The sequence below is a fragment of the Delphinapterus leucas genome, chromosome 10 (genome assembly GCF_059928025.1).
Source record: "Delphinapterus leucas isolate spDelLeu-1000000601 "Yukka" chromosome 10, BTC_Dleu_Yukka2, whole genome shotgun sequence".
Classification (NCBI taxonomy): Eukaryota; Metazoa; Chordata; class Mammalia; order Artiodactyla; family Monodontidae; genus Delphinapterus; species Delphinapterus leucas.
Window position 1 is genome coordinate 842,252 of NC_143138.1, and position 20,659 is coordinate 862,910.

The window sequence follows — 20,659 nt, forward strand, 5'->3', positions numbered from 1 at the left end:
AAAAAAAAAACATGGTTCTGAAGAACCTAGGGGCAGGACAAAATAGATAGCTAGTGGGAAGCAGCCGCATAGCACAGGGAGATCAGCTTGGTGCTCTGTGACCACCTAGAGGCGTGGGATAGGGAGGGTGGGAGGGAGACGCAAGAGGGAGGAGATATAGGGATATAGGTATATGTTTAGCTGATTCACTTTGTTATAAAGCAGAAACTGACACACCACTGTAAAGCAATTATACTCCAATAAAGATGTTAAAAAAAAAAACTCAAATTGTTTTCAGCGATCACAATGTTAATAATAAAAATTGAAAGTGACATTCTGAAACAGGAACAGGTAGAGAGACACACACACAGGAATGATAAAGCAAATGAGTAGCTATGCTGTTGTGATTTTCAGCATAAGAGAAAATAGATATAGACACAAAATTTTAAAAACCCTAAGTGAAAACCTTGCAATCCCATAGTGGAATTGGAAATAGCATATAGTTTAAGAAAAATTTTTCCCTAGTACTGTCCATTGTAAAGTCCTAGAAACAATGACCAACCCAGGAGCAATGAACAGGTCTAGATCTCAGACTTTGGTCCCTCAGTACTATTTCTATGTACAAAGAACCAGGGATACTTTGGATAAATAGATAACTCCAGGTATGAGGCAGGAAGTAGAAAATGAGTCTGGAATATCTTGTCATAGTAGAAGTCTAGGAAGCTATGAATGGATTTAAACAAGTCATATATGTGAAAGACCTATTTGTTAACTATGATATTTATATAGATGTGTGTGTGTCCTTTGACGGATTCTAGAAGAACTATCAAATTATTTGAAAAGAAGTAAATAAAAGGAATCAGGCATTTAACCTTCTTCTCTGCACAGACGGTATTTCCAAGTGACAAAGAGCTGACTGAGGAACGGTTTTTCTTCAAATACGTTCACAGCTTGTAAATAAAGGAGAGAATGTCGCCATCTTGCCACCCCTGATGGTGACGGGCACTTGTCAGGGCACTTGTCAGCAACGGCTGCAAAGACCAGGAGGTGAGGAGCTAATGGGGAGCTTTGAAGTGGATGAGTCAAGCTCACGTCTGAATTCACTGGTTAGTCTTAAGTCACAAGAAGAGCAACACCCTGTCATAAGGAGCCTCCTGACAGAAACCCACAACATCATCAGTATTCTCGAAAACAACATCAAAAGTGAGCATGGTCAAGCCTCTAGATCTGTCAATTCACCGGAAACACAGCAGGCAGAAGACGGTGCTAACCGACAGGACGTAATTAGCAAAATCCAAATTATAGGAAATTTCTACGGGACAGACAACCTGCTTATTTAACAATTAAATTAAAAACAGGGAAAAAAGATCTATAGATTCAAGAAACTTAGAAGACTTATCAATCTAACGCAAGAGGACCTTATTTGAACCCTGGATTAATTAGACTATTTATTAAAAATGAAAGCACTGGGAAAATTTAATTATGATGGTATTTGGTAACATTATGGAAATACTGGCAATTTTTCAATGTTTGACAATGGTGATGGGGTTACATTGTTATTTTTTTTAAAAAGAAGTCCATATTTTTTAAAGGTATTGACGGAATTACGGAAGAAAAAATATGATGTCTTGGATTTGCTCCATAAAAAGCTAGTGGAGGGTGGGAAGTCGGGGTGGGGGAGATACAGATGAAACAAGAGGGGCCGTAAGTTGATAAACACTGATCAGGATGTTTGTTTCAACTCTGACAGCAGTTCTTGTTCTAGGTTAAAAAGACAAAAGTGAGGTCTGGGGACTTGCCTGATAGAGCAGAGACGTAAACCCAAGGTCATCTACCCCCAAGGTCCCCATCGGGGTCCAAAGTGACCGCACCTTCTCCGGGGTGATGGGGAGTTCGCCCCTCCTGCCCGCACTCGCCACGCACAAGCCTGGCCTGTGGTCCAAGAGCTGGGGCTGCCAGCCAAGGCAGGGGTGGCACAGACCCTTCCCTGCCCGTGGGGAGGGCTGAGTGGGCCCTGCAGGCACCGTCGTCTTCTTCCAAGGACACAGCAGGTCCCGTCTGCCACCTGCCCCTCTCTCGCCAGATCCTTGTGACAGCAGGGCGAAGGAGCAGAACCAGGGGCCTGGGAGTCAGGGCCCGCCCACCGCAATTCTCCTCATGGAAGGACAGACAGTCTCCTTCCTTCGAGAAACATCGGGGAGAGTCTGATCTTTAATTTACTATAGGACGCGACAGTCTCAACGTTTAAAAGACAGGACTGGATAATTCACTGCAAAGGGAGGCTCAGTTTTTCTTGCCCTGCTTTTAAAACTTCCAAATTAAAGAACTTCAGGTAAAAGGGAAACTGGACTAAAGCTGGACCAGGAGGGTTCCTTGGACGTGGTCAGCTCTGAGGACGGCTCCATGACCCCAGCATCAAAGCTCTCACCTTACTGTGATAAATTACCCGGGGCTTTCTTTCATTCTTTGATAATATGCCCTACATGGCGCAGGGTTTATTGTGAACTTCAGAGCAGGTAGCTTTCTCCCTGACCTCTAAACCCCCAGCACGCGCTGGGGCTGGTCCCCCCATATCCTCACGCCCCCTCCCCTCCGCCCTTCCCATCCCTGTCTCCGGACCCTTCCTCTCCTCTCCACCATCACTGTGCCGACCCCCGGCCCCTCCCCACGCCCAGGACCCACCGCCTCGAGGGAGCTCCCACAGCTCGGTGGAGCTCACAGGGGGTTTCTTCTGGTTGTGACCCCTGGATTCTCCAAAGAATCTTCAAGCGCGGCCCTTGGGTTTGGCCCTTGTGGACCACGCCCGGACAGATGCTGGGTTCCTTGCTTAAACCGTGTTCCCAGCTGAGGACCAAGAGGAACTTCGGGGACAGAAATGGCAGAGTGCAAACCAGCAAGGCCAGGTCTGTGACACGATGCGCACACAGCGGGGCTAGTTCTGCGCCCCCCTCATCCCGCAGGTTCTTCCCAGGGGCTCCGTGTGCACAGAAGCGGACAGGCCGAGGGCGCCTCGGCTACAGCCAAGTGCAAAGCGCTCCCTCCCCTCCCATTTTTTCACTGTGAGAACGGGGTGTACAGGATGCTGGGCTTGAGTCCTGGAGAGGACCTCAGGCCCCCCGACCTTCAGCCCCTTCTGCTTCCCAAGCGACAGAGCTTGGATCAAAGCCATGTCCGTGGCCTGGGGCTCACAACAAGAGCTGCTCTAACAGCATTATAGTGTAGACTTCTCCAGAGGCCCAGGTCCCCAGGGAAGGCAATTTTAAGTCCACCTTCTCTTCAGACCCGGGGGCCAACGGTGGCTCCTGGCAGAGGGTAACCTGGCCGGAAGCTCACGGCTGGTTCCATGTGTCGGGGGGTTGGGGTGGGAGAGTGTGAGGGACGTGATTCCCTGGTTCCCTTGGCGCCAGGAGGCTCTGTGCACTCCTAATCCCCCGGAGCCAGCCACCCATGTTTCCACTGGGAGTCAGGTCCCAGTCGACCAAGCACCCTCAGGCATTTTAGGAATTACACATCAAGGTTTAGGCACTGGGGCCGTGAAGCACCATCAAATTACAGCAAGCTCTGAATCTGCAGAGTTTCCAATTAAGCTATCGCTCTTGGTGTCTGGAGATGGATGTATTATCTTCCTTTGCCTAAAACCACTTCAGGGCGCCCAGCCCATCACTGAAACGTGAACTCACCCCGTGCCAGTTTATTCCCTTATCGCCACAGAAATTACAGGGCAAGGGAATAAATGAACGAAAGAGTCTTCCACCCCTACAGGTATTTGGCCAGGCTCCACCTACAGGCATTTACCATTAACCCATCAAGGGTAGATCCCCGAAGGACAGAGAATTAGGGAGCAGAAATCTCCAAGCATTTCTAGGGAATTTGTGAACTAACAAAATACCGCACGTGAAATGTCTGCAGTGTCTGAGCCCGTAACCTGCACTGGTGTCGAGGGCATCGTGGACAGAGATGCAGAGGAGGGATGCCCTTCTCCATCCATTTCTGTTTTCTTATATCTGCAGCAGGGGAAGAACTTCCTGGGTGTGAAAGAACAGTTAAAGGTAACAGAGCAAAGTCAATCACAAGGGAAACTTAACACAAATGCATTTTTCCTCAGTGAATGGCACAGCGTTCATGACATGTCCTTCTCAAGGCAAGGATTGGGGACACAGCAGTGACAAAAAAAGACAGAACTCCTGGCCTACTGGGGGCCTGCATTTTAGCGCCTGGGGGTCTTTTTAACCTTCCAGGTGGCCCACTGGCCCCCATTCTCAGTGGGGTCTTCCTTTCCAAAGCCCACTCCCCCCCTCCCAAAGTTCTAAGTCACTCTGAAAATAGAAAAGGTTTTCTTGGTGATAATTTTCTCACCTCCACGCCACCCCCTTCCCCCGAAACCTGCAGCCAGCGGCCCACCAGTGACCCAGCCCCAGGCAAGGGAAGGCCCGCCCCCCAGGAGTGACTGGCTGGTCCTTCCCCCCCAGGATGCTGGGATGGGGGAAGGACAGCTTGCTGCTGCGGGCAGAGGGGGTCTACTTCCCTGGCGGAGACTCCGCAGTAGGGGAAAGGCAAGGAGAGCAACCACACATCAGTGCACCCCTCTCACCAGGCCAGGCTCGGGCAGCCTGGAGCAGAGCCGAGGGGAGGGGCAGGACTCTCTCGGGGCGCTGAAAATTCACCCAAGGACCCCTCCAGGTCCCCAGCGGCGGAAATGCAGCTGCTGCAATTCACCCCGAGAAAGGAGCCGCGCTAAAAACCTATCTGGCGCAGGTGTCCCGCCTCATGGGCGTCATTTTACAGGCGGAGGAGGGAGGAATGCAGCCCCGGGGTCACATAGTCACATGTGAGTGGCAACGGGGCCGGGTAGCGCGATCCTCTTCTCTCTTCTCTGAACAAAATCTCCGTCAACACGCCCAGCTCACTAGCACTTCCCAGACTAACCCGAGGGCCCTGAGCACGGCTGCGGGGCCTGGAAGGCGATCCCAAGATAGGCGGGGCTGCGGATGGGGAAGGAGGCGGGGAGGGAACTGCCCGCCAGGTGAGTGCTGGTGCAAAGCAGAGGCGCTGGGTTGCTTGGGGGCAGCAGTGTGGCGGCCGGGTGGCCGGGCCTGCAGGGCTGCTCACGTAGGTGTCTCTAAGATGGAACTGTCCCCGTGCCACCCAGGCCGTGGAGTGTGTCAGCGGCCAACCTGGCCCACACCTCAACCTGACGGCCTATCTCCCGCAAAAAACAGGCCTTCGTCCGCCTGCCCCCAGAGGTCATACCAGGACAGCACTCACTCTGAATGGCTTTTACCCTGGCTCTTTACCTGGCGGCTTTCTTGTTCCGGCCCACTGCCCGCTCTAGGTCCTGGGGACCACAAACTCCCCGGCCCCGAGCTGAGCCCTCTGGGTCGGCTGGCTCCAGAAGAAAGCTATTCCCCGTCCGCTCCCCACTCGCGCAGGCACGCAAGAAAGTCAGTCTGAACTCTTTAAACGAGAGCTTCTCCTCCAACACCAAAAACAACAGAGCCCTCGATGGGCCCGTCATTTTTCGGGCCCCATGCTGAATGCCTTTAAAACTGCCTGAATGAAGATAAGACAGGGTTGTGTACGTTTTCTGCACAAATGGTGGAAAGTAATAAAATAAACATCGGGGGCGGGGGTCCCGCCTACTCGCATCTCCGTCGCTATTTGCAACAAAGGCCGGAAAAGGACGAAACGTCGGCGTGGGAGGGCAGCGGGTTAGAAATGCGCCCTCGGGGGGCGGGCGCCCCTCCCGGGAGCACCACCTGGGCGTCAGGCCCCGACGTCCCGTCGCGGAGAGATGGCCCTGTCCCACCACGGTCAGTCGCCGGTGCCACAGAAACCACAGCGAACGTCCCGGAGGAGGACTGCGCCCGCCCTCGCCCTCCGGAACCGCCCTCCCGGGGGTGGGAGCCGCGCAGGCAGAACCGCACATCGCGGGCGAAGGGGACCCGCCGCTCCTCGCAGGGGCCACCAGCCACGTAAAGGAAGAGGCAAAGGAAGACAAAAGAAAATCTGAGGCCAACATGGGAGCGAGTCAAGGACATCTCAGAAAGCGTAACCAATTTCAAGTCCACTAGTTTATTCACTAAAGAAGGAAACAAGACAGAGACGTTCCTCAAAGTGAAGTCCCAAGAAGGACACACCATGAGGCTCCGGTGATCGGTCACTGCAGAGTGTGTCCTGAGCGTTCTCCGCTGTGCGTCCCCCGCCCCCGGCCGCGACGAGAGAGGTTGGCATTAGGAAGCAGCATCGTTTTAACCCCCAGAGAAGCCAACACACCGCGTGTAGCTGAGGGAGGCCGCGGGCCCCAACCCCCCCAGGTGCCCCTACAGGTGCCCCCCGGCCGTGCCCACTTGCCCAAATCGCTTCCGTGAGCTCCAGGGCGCAGGGGCCCCTCCCGGGCGGGCGGACTCGCGGACACGCACACTCGCGCGCGCGCGCGCGCGCACCGCTGCCGCGCGCGCGCTTCCCATTGGCGGGAGGCGGAGGGCGGGGCCGAGCGGACCCAAAACAAACAACCTGCTGCCGCGCCGCCGCGTGGCCCCCGCCTGGTGCGCGCCCGCTCCGGAGCTGCGGCCACCTGGGCCACCTCGCTCCCCACCCCTCTCGGTTTGCGCCCAGGCCCCGCCCCCGCGGGGCGCCGCGGGGTTATATTGGGCCGGGCCGAAGGTGGAGGCGAGACAGAGCTGCGGCTGGCCGGCGTGGAGATGCTGCTCCGGAGACCGGGGGCGGAAAGGCGGTTGCGGGCGCCACGGCCTCGGCGACTCTGCTCCGTGGGCGCTAGAGCCTGAAGGCAGGACCGTCCCTCCCGGCGTGGGTGGCACGCACAGCAGCCGGCACCGTCTCGACCCGCGAGGACGCCTGCCCGGGACCGGGGACTTGCAGAGAAGAAACCCCCGTCTCGGGAACGGAAAACAGATGCGCACGCTTCCTCCTCCAGCAGGAACTCCAAGCCCCGCGCGCTCGGGCACCCGAGGCTGGAACCGCGGCCCTACACGCCTCCCCCGAAGTCTCCACTCCTCGAACTGAAGGCAACAGGCTCCCCCCCCCCAACTGCTTCCTCTCCGCCCCTCTCGGTTCACCCAATAAGCAAAACCCCTCCAAAGAAAAATTCCAGTGGAAGGGGACTGCTGTCCGGAAAGCGACTGTCTCTCCAAGAGGAAGGTGAGCTCCGGGAGAGAGAGGCCAGGACCCCGGCCCAGGATCGCCACCCCTCCCCCGGCGCCCGCTGCCCAGGACCAAGCGGAGGAGAAGGGTACGCGCCAGGCGGGGAGGGGCGCGGGCATGAAGCTGGAGGTGTTCGGGCCCCGCGAGGGCCTCGGGGACAAGCTGGGGAGTGACCTGGAGGGGGCGGGCGGCCGCGACGCGCCGTCTCCGCTGTCGGCCGCGGGCGACGACTCCCTGGGTTCGGACGGGGACTGCGCGGCCAACAGCCCGGCGGCGGGCGGCGGCGCCGTGGCGCTGGCGGGCGGCGGCGAGCGGAGCGCGGGCGGAGGGCCGGCCGCGGCGGCGGCGGGGGGCGCGGGCGGCGGCGCGGGCGCGCGCGGCAAGCCGTACACGCGGCGGCCCAAGCCCCCGTACTCGTACATCGCGCTCATCGCCATGGCCATCCGCGACTCGGCTGGCGGGCGCCTGACGTTGGCCGAGATCAACGAGTACCTCATGGGCAAGTTCCCGTTCTTCCGCGGCAGCTACACCGGCTGGCGCAACTCCGTGCGTCACAACCTCTCGCTCAACGACTGCTTCGTCAAGGTGCTGCGCGACCCTTCGCGGCCCTGGGGCAAGGACAACTACTGGATGCTTAACCCCAGCAGTGAGTACACCTTCGCCGACGGGGTCTTCCGCCGCCGCCGCAAGCGCCTCAGCCACCGGGCGACGGCCCCGGGCCCCGGGCCGCGGCCGCCGGACGCCGCGCCTCCGCCGCCCGCGCCCGCCGCCCCGGCGCCGGCCACGCCCCGCGCGCGCTCGCCCGCTCGGCCCGAGGGGCGCGCCAGTCCGGCGGGCAGGTTCTCCGGCCCCTTCGCCATCGACAGCATCCTCAGCAAGCCCTTCCGCAGCCGCCGCTCCGGGAACGCGGGCCCCGGGACGCGCCCGCCGTGGGACGCGGCGCCCTGCCCGCTGCCGCCCGCCTATCCCGCGCTGCTTCCGGGCGCGCCCGCCGCGGCCCTGCTGCCACTCGGCGCGTTCGGCGCTGCCGAGCCGCCGCGGCTGGGCGCGCGCGGGGCCGAGGCGCCGCCCCTCCTGCTCGCGCCCCTGGCGGCCCCGGCCCCGGCCCCCGCCAAGCCGCTCCGGGGCCCGGCCGCCTGCGCGCACCTGTACTGCCCCGTGCGGCTGCCCGACGCCCTGCACGTGGCCTCGGCCCGCGCGCCAGGCCCGCACCTGCCCGGCCCGCCCGAGACGCTCCTGGCCTGAGCGCGACGGAGCCGGCCGGGAACGCGGGCTCGGGAAGGGTGGGGGTGAGCTTTCCACCCAGAGGACGGAGACCGTCAAAGAAAACATCTCCACCAAACGTGCCTTAGAGCTAACGCCTTCCGACGCCAGTGTCCCAACGCGGTCCCGGACATTTCCCTTCGTCCTTTATAACTAACGTCACAGCGGAGCAAAGCAGCGCTTCACAACGGTCTCGTTGCTTGACCAAGCCTGTCCCTGCCCCCTCCACGGAGACTTCTCCCTTCCTAGTGTCCAGGCTCCGCCTTGTTCCTCCGGTTTTCGTTGCACCGTCCAGTGATTTGTCCCTTAAAAAGCAAAACAAAAACAAAAAAGCACGTCAGGGAACCATTCCGTGGGATACATGATACGACTACTGCGGGGGTAGCGGCCCCGCTCCTTGCAAGCGTGTGGCTTCTACAGGTGTGGCTGAGGGCGGGAGGGGCCAGAGGAGTTCCAGCCATGCCTCTGCTCTTGACCCACGTCTCACTGTGCCAAAAATGAAAAATATATATATTGTTGGGATTTGTAGTTAAATTATTTATATATTTTTGAAACCCAAATTGAAAATGTTGCAGGCAACGGTTACGGCTTTATTCGCGGTTGGGTTCTCTCATAACTGTGGTCTCCTTGGGCCAAACGGTTTCTTCCAAGGACAAGTTAACATTGTGCATGTGGGGTGCCAAGACCACTGCCACGTGAAAGCAAGTGTGATTTTTATTTTTAATATTATTTTATTTGTGTCTGTGTACACGTATGTATTTGTGTCTGTGTACATGTATGAATGTTATGAAACCCAGGCATAGTGCTTATTTTTTAATAAAACTCACAATGGACTTCAGCATTTTGTGGTGATGGGTTGGAGATGGAGAGCTTTTTACACCCTACCCACCGCCCCCCACCTCCAAATGGGTTCGGGTTTGACTCTTAAGAAACTCCCTGTGGAGTACCAAATATTTTCCTGAATAATTCAGTGAAGGTAGAGGCTGCAGGTTTCCTTACCTGACAAATTGCTGTACAATTCTCCGGGGTGGAACGTCCATCAGTGGGATTTCTTAAACATCAAACCAGTGACCTCTCTAAGAATTCACTTAATAGTTACTAGAGCAAGATAAGGTGTGGGCCCCTCTTCCCCAAGAATCCTTTAGTAGACAAGTTCAGCTATTAACAGTCTTAGCATCGAGCAGACATTGTCAGGTACAGTGGTTCTGATAATCTCAAAAAGCTGGAAACCATCTTGGCAAGGGACTTGCTTATTAACACACTGAAGATTCTTCAGGGCAGTTTTAAGAGCAATTCGAAAGTCTGTTTTTTTGTCAAAACAAAACCACCTTTTTAGGCATGCCCAGTCCACCCGGGTGTGAACCCATCAGTAGTAATTTGTCACTCTCTCCTTTTGTAGGAGGATAAGGTTTGTAGAGGTGGGGCTGCCAGGCCTATTTCAGTTGTGATCTGAGGAGAGAGGCCACCTCCGATGGGGCAGAGATGATTAGCCGTATTAAAAACGAAAGGTTTCCATCAGCAGAAGTACCAGAAAGCAGTGTGCACTTCAGTTTCTCAAATTCAAAGGCAATAGAGCGCTAACAATTCATGGATTGCAGTCTTTGAAAAGTAATACAAAGACGGAAAAATTCGGAGGCTGTAAGTGCCGGCCCCATTGTTGTTCCTGCCTCTGGGCAGATGTCATCTTATCCAAGGCAAGAGGATGATTTGGGGTCTACGTATGGTGAAGTGGGGAAAGAAAGTGGAGTTCATTTCAGGATGCTGTGTTTTGGCAGGAATGGGAGGGAAAAAAAGCCCATCCCTAAGTCTAGTTAACAAGAAACAAGTCTTGACCGATCTGGTTATATCTACTTAGTAGTCATGAAGAGGGATAATAACAGGGTTGAATTATGACAAAAAGCACCCATTTAAGCAGAGATTTGCACCCACACGACCAATAATTAGAAAATAAAACTGAAGCGGGCGGCGGGGGGAGCGGAGCGGTGGTCCAGGCTCAGCGGGTTGAAATGGTGGGAATCCATTCGCTCAGTTCTTTGCGCTCCTGACGCCACACCCAACGCCTGGGGAGCCCCCGCCCCCATCACTGACTCCCGCGGACTGACCCCTCCCCTCCGACTCTGCCCCCTCCAGAGGCCAGTTGCCTCCTACCTCCACGTCGGGTTTGTAACCCCACTGTTTTCATTTCTAAATCGACACACCGGGTCAGTTCTGCAAATGGACAGAAACAGCAACGTAAAAAAGGATGTTTTCTCAATCACAGTTCTTCTCCCCTCCCCTCAGAGGGCCTTCCTTCCTAATGAACACTCCGGACTTCAGGTGAGTGAGGGGTCCCCTTCGCCGTGTCACCAGGGACCACCAGGTTTTTTAGAGAAAGGCCAGGGTCACGGGACCTTTGCGCCCCGGTCCGGCGCCACGACCACTGCCGAGCTCCAGCTCCCACGACCGAGCGGCCATCATTCCCGGTGGACCCAGGCGGGAGGCGACGGAGAGTCGGGCTCCCGCCGCTGCTCCGCAGCCCCAGCCCTGGGAGCTTCGGCCTCCTTGCGGCAGGTCCCCTGAGAGACCCGGCCGAGGTCCACCCTTCCTGCATCCGCCCAGAAAATCCGGTTTCTCCTCCGAGCTCTGGTGGGCAAAGGGCAGGGCCTGCCCCTCCCCCAGCGCCTGCCCATTCCCCTCCCCCTTCCCCGCCCAGGACCCTCCCCCGGCCCCAGCCCACCCCCTCCCCTCTCCTCCAGCCCATCCCCTTCCCCCAGCCCACCCCATCCCCTAACCTGCCTCACCCCTCTCCCCAGCCTCCAGGCCCAGGGGCCAAGGCCCACCTGTGCAAACACCAGGCTGCCGCGGGCGGGCAGCTGACCCTAGGCCGAGTAGGGGGCTCGGGACCGCGGGGTGAGGGCGGGTCTGTTTGGTTTGGGCAACGCCCTTTGATACCTGGGAGTCTGGGCCGTGGGCCAGGGTGCCCTGGGTCAGTTTTCAAAGAGCCCCCCCAGCCCCCGGGTGCTTTGCAGTCCCCTTTCCTGACCCCCGATCCCCGGAAGGCGGTGGCCTGAGAGAGAAACGCACGCACACGCCCCTTCCTGGAGCCTCGGCCTGCAGGGCCCAGACACGCCCCAGCGCCCGGCCAGGCCCCAAGCGACCAGGAGCCGGTCTGCGGCATTTGCGGGCTGAGAACCTGAGCAGCAAACCGCGTCCTGAGAGGCAGGAGGAGTCTCCCAAATACGGGAAGCAGGGCCCTGGCCCTGGCGGTGGCCCTGGCCCTGCCACCCCTGCAGGGACTTGGCCACCCCTGGAGACGGCCACTCCAGGTCCTGGGCTCCCGGCTCACAGCCTCACGCGGGCTCCCTCCAGCTTCTCGGTCCCACGTGGAGTGTGCAGAAAAGAAGAGAAACAGAGAGAGTCTCCCCCTGGCAGGGGAGAACGGTCTCATGGTGCTGGGGGGGCTCTGCAGGCCGGCGGCGGGCAGCAGCCTAAGGAGAGTCCTCAGGCCACCCTGTTCCACTGCCACACAGAGTCACAGACGTGGCTTTCCTTTCTCGGGGAATGGTGTTCCACACAAGTACACAGATGACTCATTGACTCTCTTGGATAGACCCTAATGTTACAGTCGAGGAAACGGGGTCCAGCGAGTAGCTTAAACACTCCTTCCTGACAGACCCAACTGGAAACCAAGATCCAACTCCAGTTCAGAATTCTCTCCACCATAACACAATTATCCGCATAATTCAGACCAAAACATACTGTGGCCCGAACTTAGTTGAACTCCTCAGGTGATCGTCTCGGTTCACTTTTACTAAACGGTAGGCAAGCTTCCCAAACTGGAAAATGGCTTCTTTCGTTACTGAGAGCTGTACCCTCACCTCACACAACTGTCCCCTCCTCGGCCTGGGAGGCCAGGCGCGGGGGTCACGGACCCTCAAGCGTCAGTTAAGCGGTGCTCCTCGCGCCCTTTGTCACTCTGCAGAGCGCCAGCCCCACCCCTACGAGGGGGGCAGCCAGGATTCTGTGCTGAGAGGGTCTCAGGGCCCCTCCACGGGCCCTGGTCTCTGGTGCCACAAGCGGTGGGCACTCTCCCCACACACCTTTCCTACTTTCCCCAAACAACAAATACGGCCCCTTCCCCACTCTGGAAAGAAGGAACTTCTTAAAATAACCTGCCTTGCAATTTTACCTTCTAAAGAAAATGCCAACGCAGTGGACTCACGTGACTCACAACTTTTCTAGGTGGTAAGGGACTTCGTTGGCATCACACATACAAAGGTATCTCTCCTCTGTTTTACTGTCTTTTTAATTCTTTACATCACAATAGCTAAGCTTTGCCTGGGTTATAGAAATTAGACCCCAGAGAGTCCAGTAAATACTTCCCGCTTTCTAAAACCACCATAGTTCTCTCTTAAGTAACAGACTTTATAGTTCTCTAATGAAACCATTAAATTTTGTCATGCTTTAACAACATAATTTGTTAATTCTTAATGCTGTCAACAAATGGCCCTAATAAGCATCTTCTAATTTCGTGACCAGAACCATAGAACTGTAACTGCCCCCCGATTCCAGGTCCTCTTTCAAATTCGCAGAGGCTCCAACGTCACACGGTGCTGGTGCGTGGACCTCTCTGCTCGGCGTTCAGACGGATGGGTGACTAGGAGCAAATGCTGTTCCTGTCATTCGCCAGCTCACACACAGGCCTTACACCCTCCTTCCTGGTGAACTACAGCCCAACATAAATATTAACATAATACCACACTTCCCTTACCACTCCTGGACCCTCTTTGCTGCTCTTTTCAGGAAAAGTTTAACTTAGAAGATTTGCCATAACTGATCCTTTCTGTCACATCTGTTTGGAGCCCAAAATAACATATGTATTCAACAGGCTTGACATGGATTTGTTGCTTCTGATCACCAAGTTCTAACTGTCAAGGGAAAAGGTAGAAAAGTTTGGCAACCTGTGGCTGGCTAGGCTCACTGCAGTTAGATATCTGGTAACGCTCAAAACCACAGAAGTGGTCCAGTCAAGGGAGAGCTCAGAATGGGAACTCAAAGACAAGCCAGAACTCTGGCCAGGTCTCTGGAAGCTGGGCGACCTTAGGGGAGGGGCCCCCCGCCAGCCTCAGCGGGACAAGAGGATTGAGCCAGCACCTCTCTCAGCTCATGGGATGTCACAGATGTCATGCTGACAGGTGCTTCTTCTTTCCCTCAAACTCAATCAACTTGGGAGCAAATGTGTGTTTCAGGGACAAGCTTCCTTAGAGCATTATTCAACATAATTAAAGTTCTCATAGACACAGCAAAACATATTGGAAACCTCCAGGGCTCAGCAGACATATATAGCTTGCCGTTCTAGTGGATGATAACATGTAGCTCCAATAAACATTTACCCCCAGTGTGTTTTCAACAACTTCAATTTTGCCCAGAATCCCAGCTTTAGAATTAGCTGTAGAACACCAGCATGCTTATTCCACAGACAGGAAACGAAGGCTTCGAGAGGCTGGGCTGTTTTCCTGAGGTTTCGCGATAAGCAAGGCATCCAGGGCTGGTTGCCGCTCCAGCGACAGCTCCAGGCCCGTGCTCAGACCCCGGGATGAGGGGATCAGACCAGCCCTTCGTTTGTTTATTGAGGAACAAAGTCCAAATGTGCCAACGGCGCTTCTCTGGGTAGCAGAGTCGATACAACCCGAACACGCACTAGCACCCAGGACTCGGGGCTGGAAACGGACGTGTGTCTGTGTGTGCACACGTGGAGCACGGAGATACTAATACTAAATACTGAAATCAGGTCAATGTGGGCCGTCAGAAGGAGGGCAAACTTGGAAACTAGAGAAAAGCCCTGGAAATACCAACTCCTACAGTAATAGGTATTATTTAATAAAGTGAACTGCAGACACATCCTCAGGCCCGGGGTAAGAGGAGTGACAAGCGCCACACGACGCCTGCAGGGACCAACCCTCTTTCATGGGGAGCAAACATCTGTTCTGCCCCCTGAGTTCCTGAGGCCCTGCTCACACGGTGGGCTGCTCTGCGGGTCCCGACCTGGGGCCGGACAGCGGCCTCTCTCCCCAGGCCTCTGGACCTGGGGCAGCGGGACTCAAGCTCAAACGGAGGGGGGCTGACTTGTCCCTGGGACCCCAGGGAAGAGGTCCGTCAGGCTCAGCTGTGGGAGCCCTGGCTCCTCTCCTTTTGGGGAAGATCCTCCCAAACGGCCCTGCTTCAGTCACACTTGTTCGTCCACGTTTGTCATCAGCGCCCTCAGCGCCACCCTGCGAGGTCAGCCCAGGCGCGGTGCCAGCCAGGCCTTTGCTCTGTGAACTTCCTCCCCCTGCTGGCCCTCGGAGGACACCCACAGTGCCCACGGGAGGACGTGGGGACGAGGAAGCTGGGCTGTGGGCAGCGGGGGTCAGGCCGGCAGTGCAGGCAGCGGCTCTGTCCCCCGCCCCCCGGGGGACGACAGCAAGTACAGGGGGCCTCGCACAAAGGAAGAAGCTTCCCTCCGGATGAGGCCACATGCGTGGCACTGAAACAGGCAAAAGGGACGGAAATCAGATCCTTGCCAGGGGCTGAGACGGGGGCTCTCAGGGGGACAAGGGGACTTTTGGGTGATGGAAACAGTCTTCATCTGGATGGCGAGAGTGGTTTCAGGACCGTATACGTTGACCCAAACCCAGGACTGTGCCCCGAAATGCATGTGCTGCTGTTTGCAGATTAACCCCAACCCCCCGCATCGGACAGACGCTCTCCTGCAGAGAATGAGCGCTAAGACACTACTGCCCGAACCAGGTGCTTCCCACTCCCAGCTGAGGCTGAAGGAAATAAAGCTTTACTCACGGAAGTCTGGCTGTAATGGAGGTCGGCAGGGGAGCATTTTCGCAGGAAAGGTGAGCGTCCCGATGCCTCTGAAATCATACGCAGGGGCCAGCTGCCCCCTCCCCACTCTGAGCCGGGCAGGCAGCCCCTGGCCCTGGCACCCATGGCACTCCACACAGGAAGTGTCTCCAGACCACCCAACAAACCGGACCCCTCCAGCATGTTCCACGTGCTCCTCCTACATTCAGAAGCACTGTTCCCTCTGGCTGACCAGTTGGCCGAGAACAGACCAAGGGACCGAGCGCCCAAGAGGAAGAGAAGCAGCCTTGCTGTGGTCCCACCTGACGCCAGGATTAGTTCCCAGAGCAGCTCTGCGGGCTGCTGCCGGCCTAGGGCCTGCATCAGGGTCCAGCACCCCTGCAAGGAAAGGTCACCAAAAGAGGGGCCCCAGATGGAGCCACCAGGACCGGGTGACACAGCCCCAGCCTGTCCACCACGCTCAGACCCAGTGGCAAAGAGATCCCTGATCCCTGACCCCGGCCTGCACCCTGGTTCTGTACCCACAAGTGTCGGGGTTCCGTGAAGTTGAGCAAACAGGACATTGTTGACCCTGACAGCAGTTACACAAGTCAGTGCTCTGAACCAAGACAATATGTTTATTAGCTGAACCCCTTTTGACTAATAGCCTCTGGGGACATTTATAAATGCAATAAAAGGCCGCATCATTGTGTCGTGCAGAATGACGAGGCTCTGTCTGGATTCTGGCTGAAGCAAGTGCTCGGGCCGTGCAGTGCATCTGCCCGGATTCGGGAAAGGTGAGAGCTGGGACCCTGTCCCCTCGTGCACCCCTCCACCTCTACTTCCTACAACGTCGGCAGGAGCTGTCTGCCAACTTGGATCCAGTAAAGATAAATCTGAGCCCAAATTTCTAGTTCATAACCCGAGAAGAACTTGTGACAGAAAAAAGATGTCTGGTGGCCCCAGGCACCCCTTCAAGCCGTGCCCTTCAGCCGTCAGAGGGCCTTGGGAACAGCTTGCCCAGTGGGGCTTTCTTATCGAATCGCAGGAGATTAAAACCAGCCCATTTTTTAGTCACAGTTGATTCCACAGCATCAGCCCACATCTGGGCCAGCAGTGGCTGCTTGCAGAGTGATTCGCAAAGGGACCCACAGGGCCCTGCTGGGGACGCGTCCCCCACTCCCCTCTGGCCGCCCCGTCCCCCTGCTGTCTCAAATGTCTCGAGTCACTCTGTCAAGTTATATAGTGGACACGGGGCGTAAATTCTCCAAAAGGAGAAAAGAGAAAACAGGCACAGGGAGACCAAGGCAATCATGTTCCATCGCAAACACAACTCCCGTCCTCGTGCGGTAACTACAGGGCCTGTGTACAGCCTTGCTGGCCTCTGAGGACTGACCGTCCACAGACAAACGCACCCGTCCACAGACCAGCACCAGCGGCAGAGTCAGCAGGAAACATTCCTGCTGCCAAGCTTAAGCTTTTGCCTGCCGTACGTCACTAGTGGAGACATTAGGTATGAAGGAAACACCTCTGGTGACCGGCCGTGAGTCCGGGGGACCGGCAGAGAGCACGGTCCATACAGTGAAGACGTTCTGCTGCCCACAGGCCACGGGCAGCTTTCCCTCCTACGGGTCCCTTTTCCTTTGTCCAAGGATGTGAGTCATATATTCAAATGCATTGTTCAAGTGCGCTGGAATAAATCTGCTTTTGAATTCCTTCGACTCTGAGTATCCACGTTAGAAAGCAAATGCAGGACTTAACAAAGCCCACAACCCACATTTAGCATCAGGCTCCAGGGTGACGGGGCACAGCGGGGCATGAGGACGCTGCCCGCCCCTTCAGCCTGGCTCTCGGTCCAGACGCTGCTCCCAGGCCCGGCTCCCCGACGCCTGCCTGCACGTCCCCTCCTGGCCCTTGTGGAGAATGAAGCCGTGTTGCTGGCGCTGAGCACGCCCGTAGCAGAGGCAGGCTCTGGCCCTGAAGCAGAAGCCGCCTGACGGATGCACACACGGGGTCACGTAACCACACACAGCCGCCCGCCAGGCCCGGGGACAGAGCCGTTCAGAGACACCCCCTCCTCACACGTCCCACATGTGCTGTCTGCTGCCGCCCCAGCACACTGGAGAATCGGTGGACTCCTCCAGCAAAGCTCACGTTGTCCTCCTGGATGGAGGCCCAGGCGGTACCCAATCTGGGCTCGGTGGGGGCACCTCCCTGCTTGCGCCAGAAGGATAACAAGCCCGTGTCACTCCTTCCACTAAGAGAAATTCACTAAGACTCTGCACGTCCTCCCTGGGGAGGTGGACACTCCCGGGCAGCGGGGGTGGCCGGCCCATGGCGAACCCCGAACCCCGACAGCAATGGAGTCTCTGAGATGCAGGACAAGAGGCCGGTGCGAGTGTGTAGTTGCTCCTCCTTTGATACAAATAAAGGGGTGCTATTCACATCACAGTCATAATAATTCCATGTGTCAAGTACGACTTTTGCCCAATGGCACTAAAGTGTTTTGAGGAAAGTACTCTTTTCTAATGTGCTCAAAGTCACCATCTGAGCATGGCCCTGAGTGCATGGGGCAGACTCTGTAGGTGACTGAGTTTGGCTCCCTGTAGGGCATCCCAGTGTCTGAAGTGCGGGAAGGACAGGGGCTGGAGATGTGATGGGGCACCGTGCAAACGTGGACAGTGTCTACCACCGAGGACATGATGATGTCATCCAGGGCAGTGTGTAACAGGCTTCGGTGGAAATCAGTTGACAGAACTACACAAAACAGAAAATTAAGGTTATGTCCAAAATGGGGGTGAGCGGTGTGAGCAGAGGGGAGGGTGGGGATCCAGGATGCGAGACACACGGGGGTCTCGAGGGAAGGAGCCGCAAGAGGGGGGAGGAGGACAGAGCGAATCACAAAGCCTGGAAGAGCCACGCTTGTGGGGCGCAGGGGCCAGGGAGCCACCGGTAGCAGGGCTGTCACGGATGGTGGGGCTGATGGCTGCAGAGTGGCGCTGGGGGCCGTCAGCTCGGGCGCCAGGCCCAGACGTGGGCCGTCGTGGTGGGTCCTGGTCCAGCCCTTCCTCAGCCGGAAGGCCTGCCCCCAGGGTTCCCTGTGGACCCTCTTGGTAGAGTTGGAACGCTGGCCAGGGTCAGGGGTGGGCGCTCTTTGGGCCCTTTGAGGAAAGACTTCCTCGGTAAATGGCAGAAGGGACGGAGGGGGAGAGTGTTATTGACCCTGATCCTTAAGGTGACGTGGAATTAACCTACCGCTGGAAAGGGTCCTGCCTCTCCCGGGGCCCTGTCTCGTCTGCAGGGGAAGGGACAGTAAGAAATCACGGGAAGAACACAGAGCTTGGGGTCACGTGGTCCTGCAGGTCCCAATTCTGCATCGGGGGCTGTGTGATCTCAGTCAGCCGAGCCTCTGAACCTGCGTCCGTAGAGCGGGCATCACAGAACAGGTCCGGTAGGGCTCACGGGGCAGCGGGATGAAGTGAGAGCACACACTCGCATCTACGCGTGGAGCACGGAAACACGAGTGGTGATCGGTACTAATAGTAGTGATACACCTTAGTCCTTAATGATGGCATCATATCCTCATCGATCACCTTATAATTATTATACAAATTACACAGTTTACCACAAGGCAGACACTTGGTGGAGGTGGGGGAAGAGTTCTTCTGTACCTTTCAGCTAAATTGCCTGGAACTTGATCTACAGGATTATATGATTTATGTTGCAAATCAGAGTTTGTAGGTCTTTGCCAACAGGCATGTCACGTCACTCATGCCAAGAAATAGAAATCACTGATGCTACTAACTGTGCAATTAACTTATCTGGTCTTTAAAGAAAAAATATCCCACCTACTTATGAGCTATGGGAGGGGTACTGAAAACCTTGGCCAGAATGTGACCTCTAGAACTTTCCATAAGGAGTTTCATCTGTTCAACCAGGAAAACTCACTGTGGAGATACTGTTAAAACGAGAGTAACAAATGAATTGTATACTCCTTCTCTCTTTCTTGAGCAGAGCTGAACAAACAAAAGGTAAACAGAATTCATCTGCTCAGCTCTTCTTTCAGCCCAGTGGTTGTGTTTGTTGTTCATGCTGTTTCAGTGAAAATGGGGCCTCTTAGCTCTGTGGCTTATGCACGTAAGTGATTCTGTCATTTTAAATTGGTGTTTTTCTCTTCGCACCAGAAGCCTGTTTTCCATTCTTCTCTCAATCTTCCTGTTGCATTTACTCCTTGAGGCCTCCTTCAAAATACAGCCCAGGGTCCCCCCCAACTGGGAAAAGGGCCGAATCTTTGATCCAAGAAGGGAAGGAGGCAAGTTCCTGCCTGGATCCTCCAAAAGCCTGTCTGAATCCTTTTATTTCCAAAGGAGCAGAAAGCCCTGCCCTGGCAGCGCGTCAGTAGAGCCAATAGGCTGACGAACAAGAGTACAACAGAGCCTCCTCCAGCCGAATCCCTGTCTCACCGCACACGCCAACACACGGACCTGAAGTAGCAAAGACGCACGTGTGGAAGCAAACCCTTGGCAGTGCAAGAGGAAAGCAAGGAGAGGTTAAGTCTTCTCTACATAGGCAGGGCTCATGTGAGCCTAGTGGAAACCCTAAACGCTCTCCAGGAAAAGCAGATAAATTGTATTCCATAAATACTGTAAACTGTTATGTGCTTAAATAATAGGCAAACAGGGCATGTATTTGTGACCTAGTTGACAAATAAAGGCTAATGATAAATAAAAGCTTTTATAGATCAATTTTTAAAACTACTAAAAACCTAATGGAAATGAACAGTAGTAAAGACCAGCATGTTTCCATCCAATAAAGGCAAATACTCCATAAGCACTCTTCATAATACAAATGCAAATTTAAGAAAATAATGACTTGCCCTTTTTTGCCTATTGGCAAAGACTTATAAGTTTGCCCTTTCCGACGGTGAAGACCTCCCCACGAGAACATGCCTCTCGCAAAGGATCTCCTTCATCCCTCTCCCGAAGAGAAGAGGAAACACAAGAAGAAGCACCTGGTGCAGAGCCCCAATTCCTATTTCAGGGATGTGAAATGCCCAGGATGCTATAAAATCACCACCGTCTCTAGCCATGCACAAACAGTAGTTTTGTGTGTTGGCTGCTCTACCGTCCTCTGCCAGCCTACAGGAGGAAAAGCAAGGCTTACAGAACGGTGCTCCTCCAGACGGAAGCAGCACTAAAAGCCCCTGGAATCAAGATGAATCGGAAACCATCCCAATAAACACATTTTGGATTAAAAAAAAAAAGCCGTAAGTTTGATAGAATGTGAATTTGGTGAAGTTCTGAGGAAATTGGCTGTTCATACAACGTTAACAGGGCTGTAAATTGGCGCAAACTTTTTGCAGGGCAATTGGGCAACGCCCACTAAAATGTAAAATGCACATAACCTTTGACCCAGCAATTCCACTGCTAGGAATTTATCACAA

The 20,659-nt window shown here is 55.5% G+C and overlaps 1 protein-coding gene and 1 pseudogene across 1 annotated transcript; both read left to right on the forward strand.

Annotated features, from left to right (window-relative positions):
- The first annotated feature begins 6,492 nt into the window (after positions 1-6,492).
- Positions 6,493-8,925, forward strand: FOXQ1 (forkhead box Q1). The gene has a single exon (XM_022586524.3). The coding sequence runs from the start codon at positions 7,258-7,260 to the stop codon at positions 8,383-8,385; it is 1,128 nt and encodes a 375-aa protein (XP_022442232.2). The 5' UTR covers positions 6,493-7,257; the 3' UTR covers positions 8,386-8,925.
- Positions 8,926-20,146: 11,221 nt separating this feature from the next.
- LOC111181263 (small ribosomal subunit protein eS27 pseudogene) lies at positions 20,147-20,447 on the forward strand (annotated as a pseudogene).
- The last annotated feature ends 212 nt before the right edge of the window (positions 20,448-20,659 follow it).

What these genes read in the sequence shown, in the direction of transcription:
- FOXQ1 (XM_022586524.3), top strand. Translation starts at nt 7,258, where the DNA reads ATGAAGCTGGAGGTGTTCGGGCCCCGCGAGGGCCTCGGGGACAAGCTG.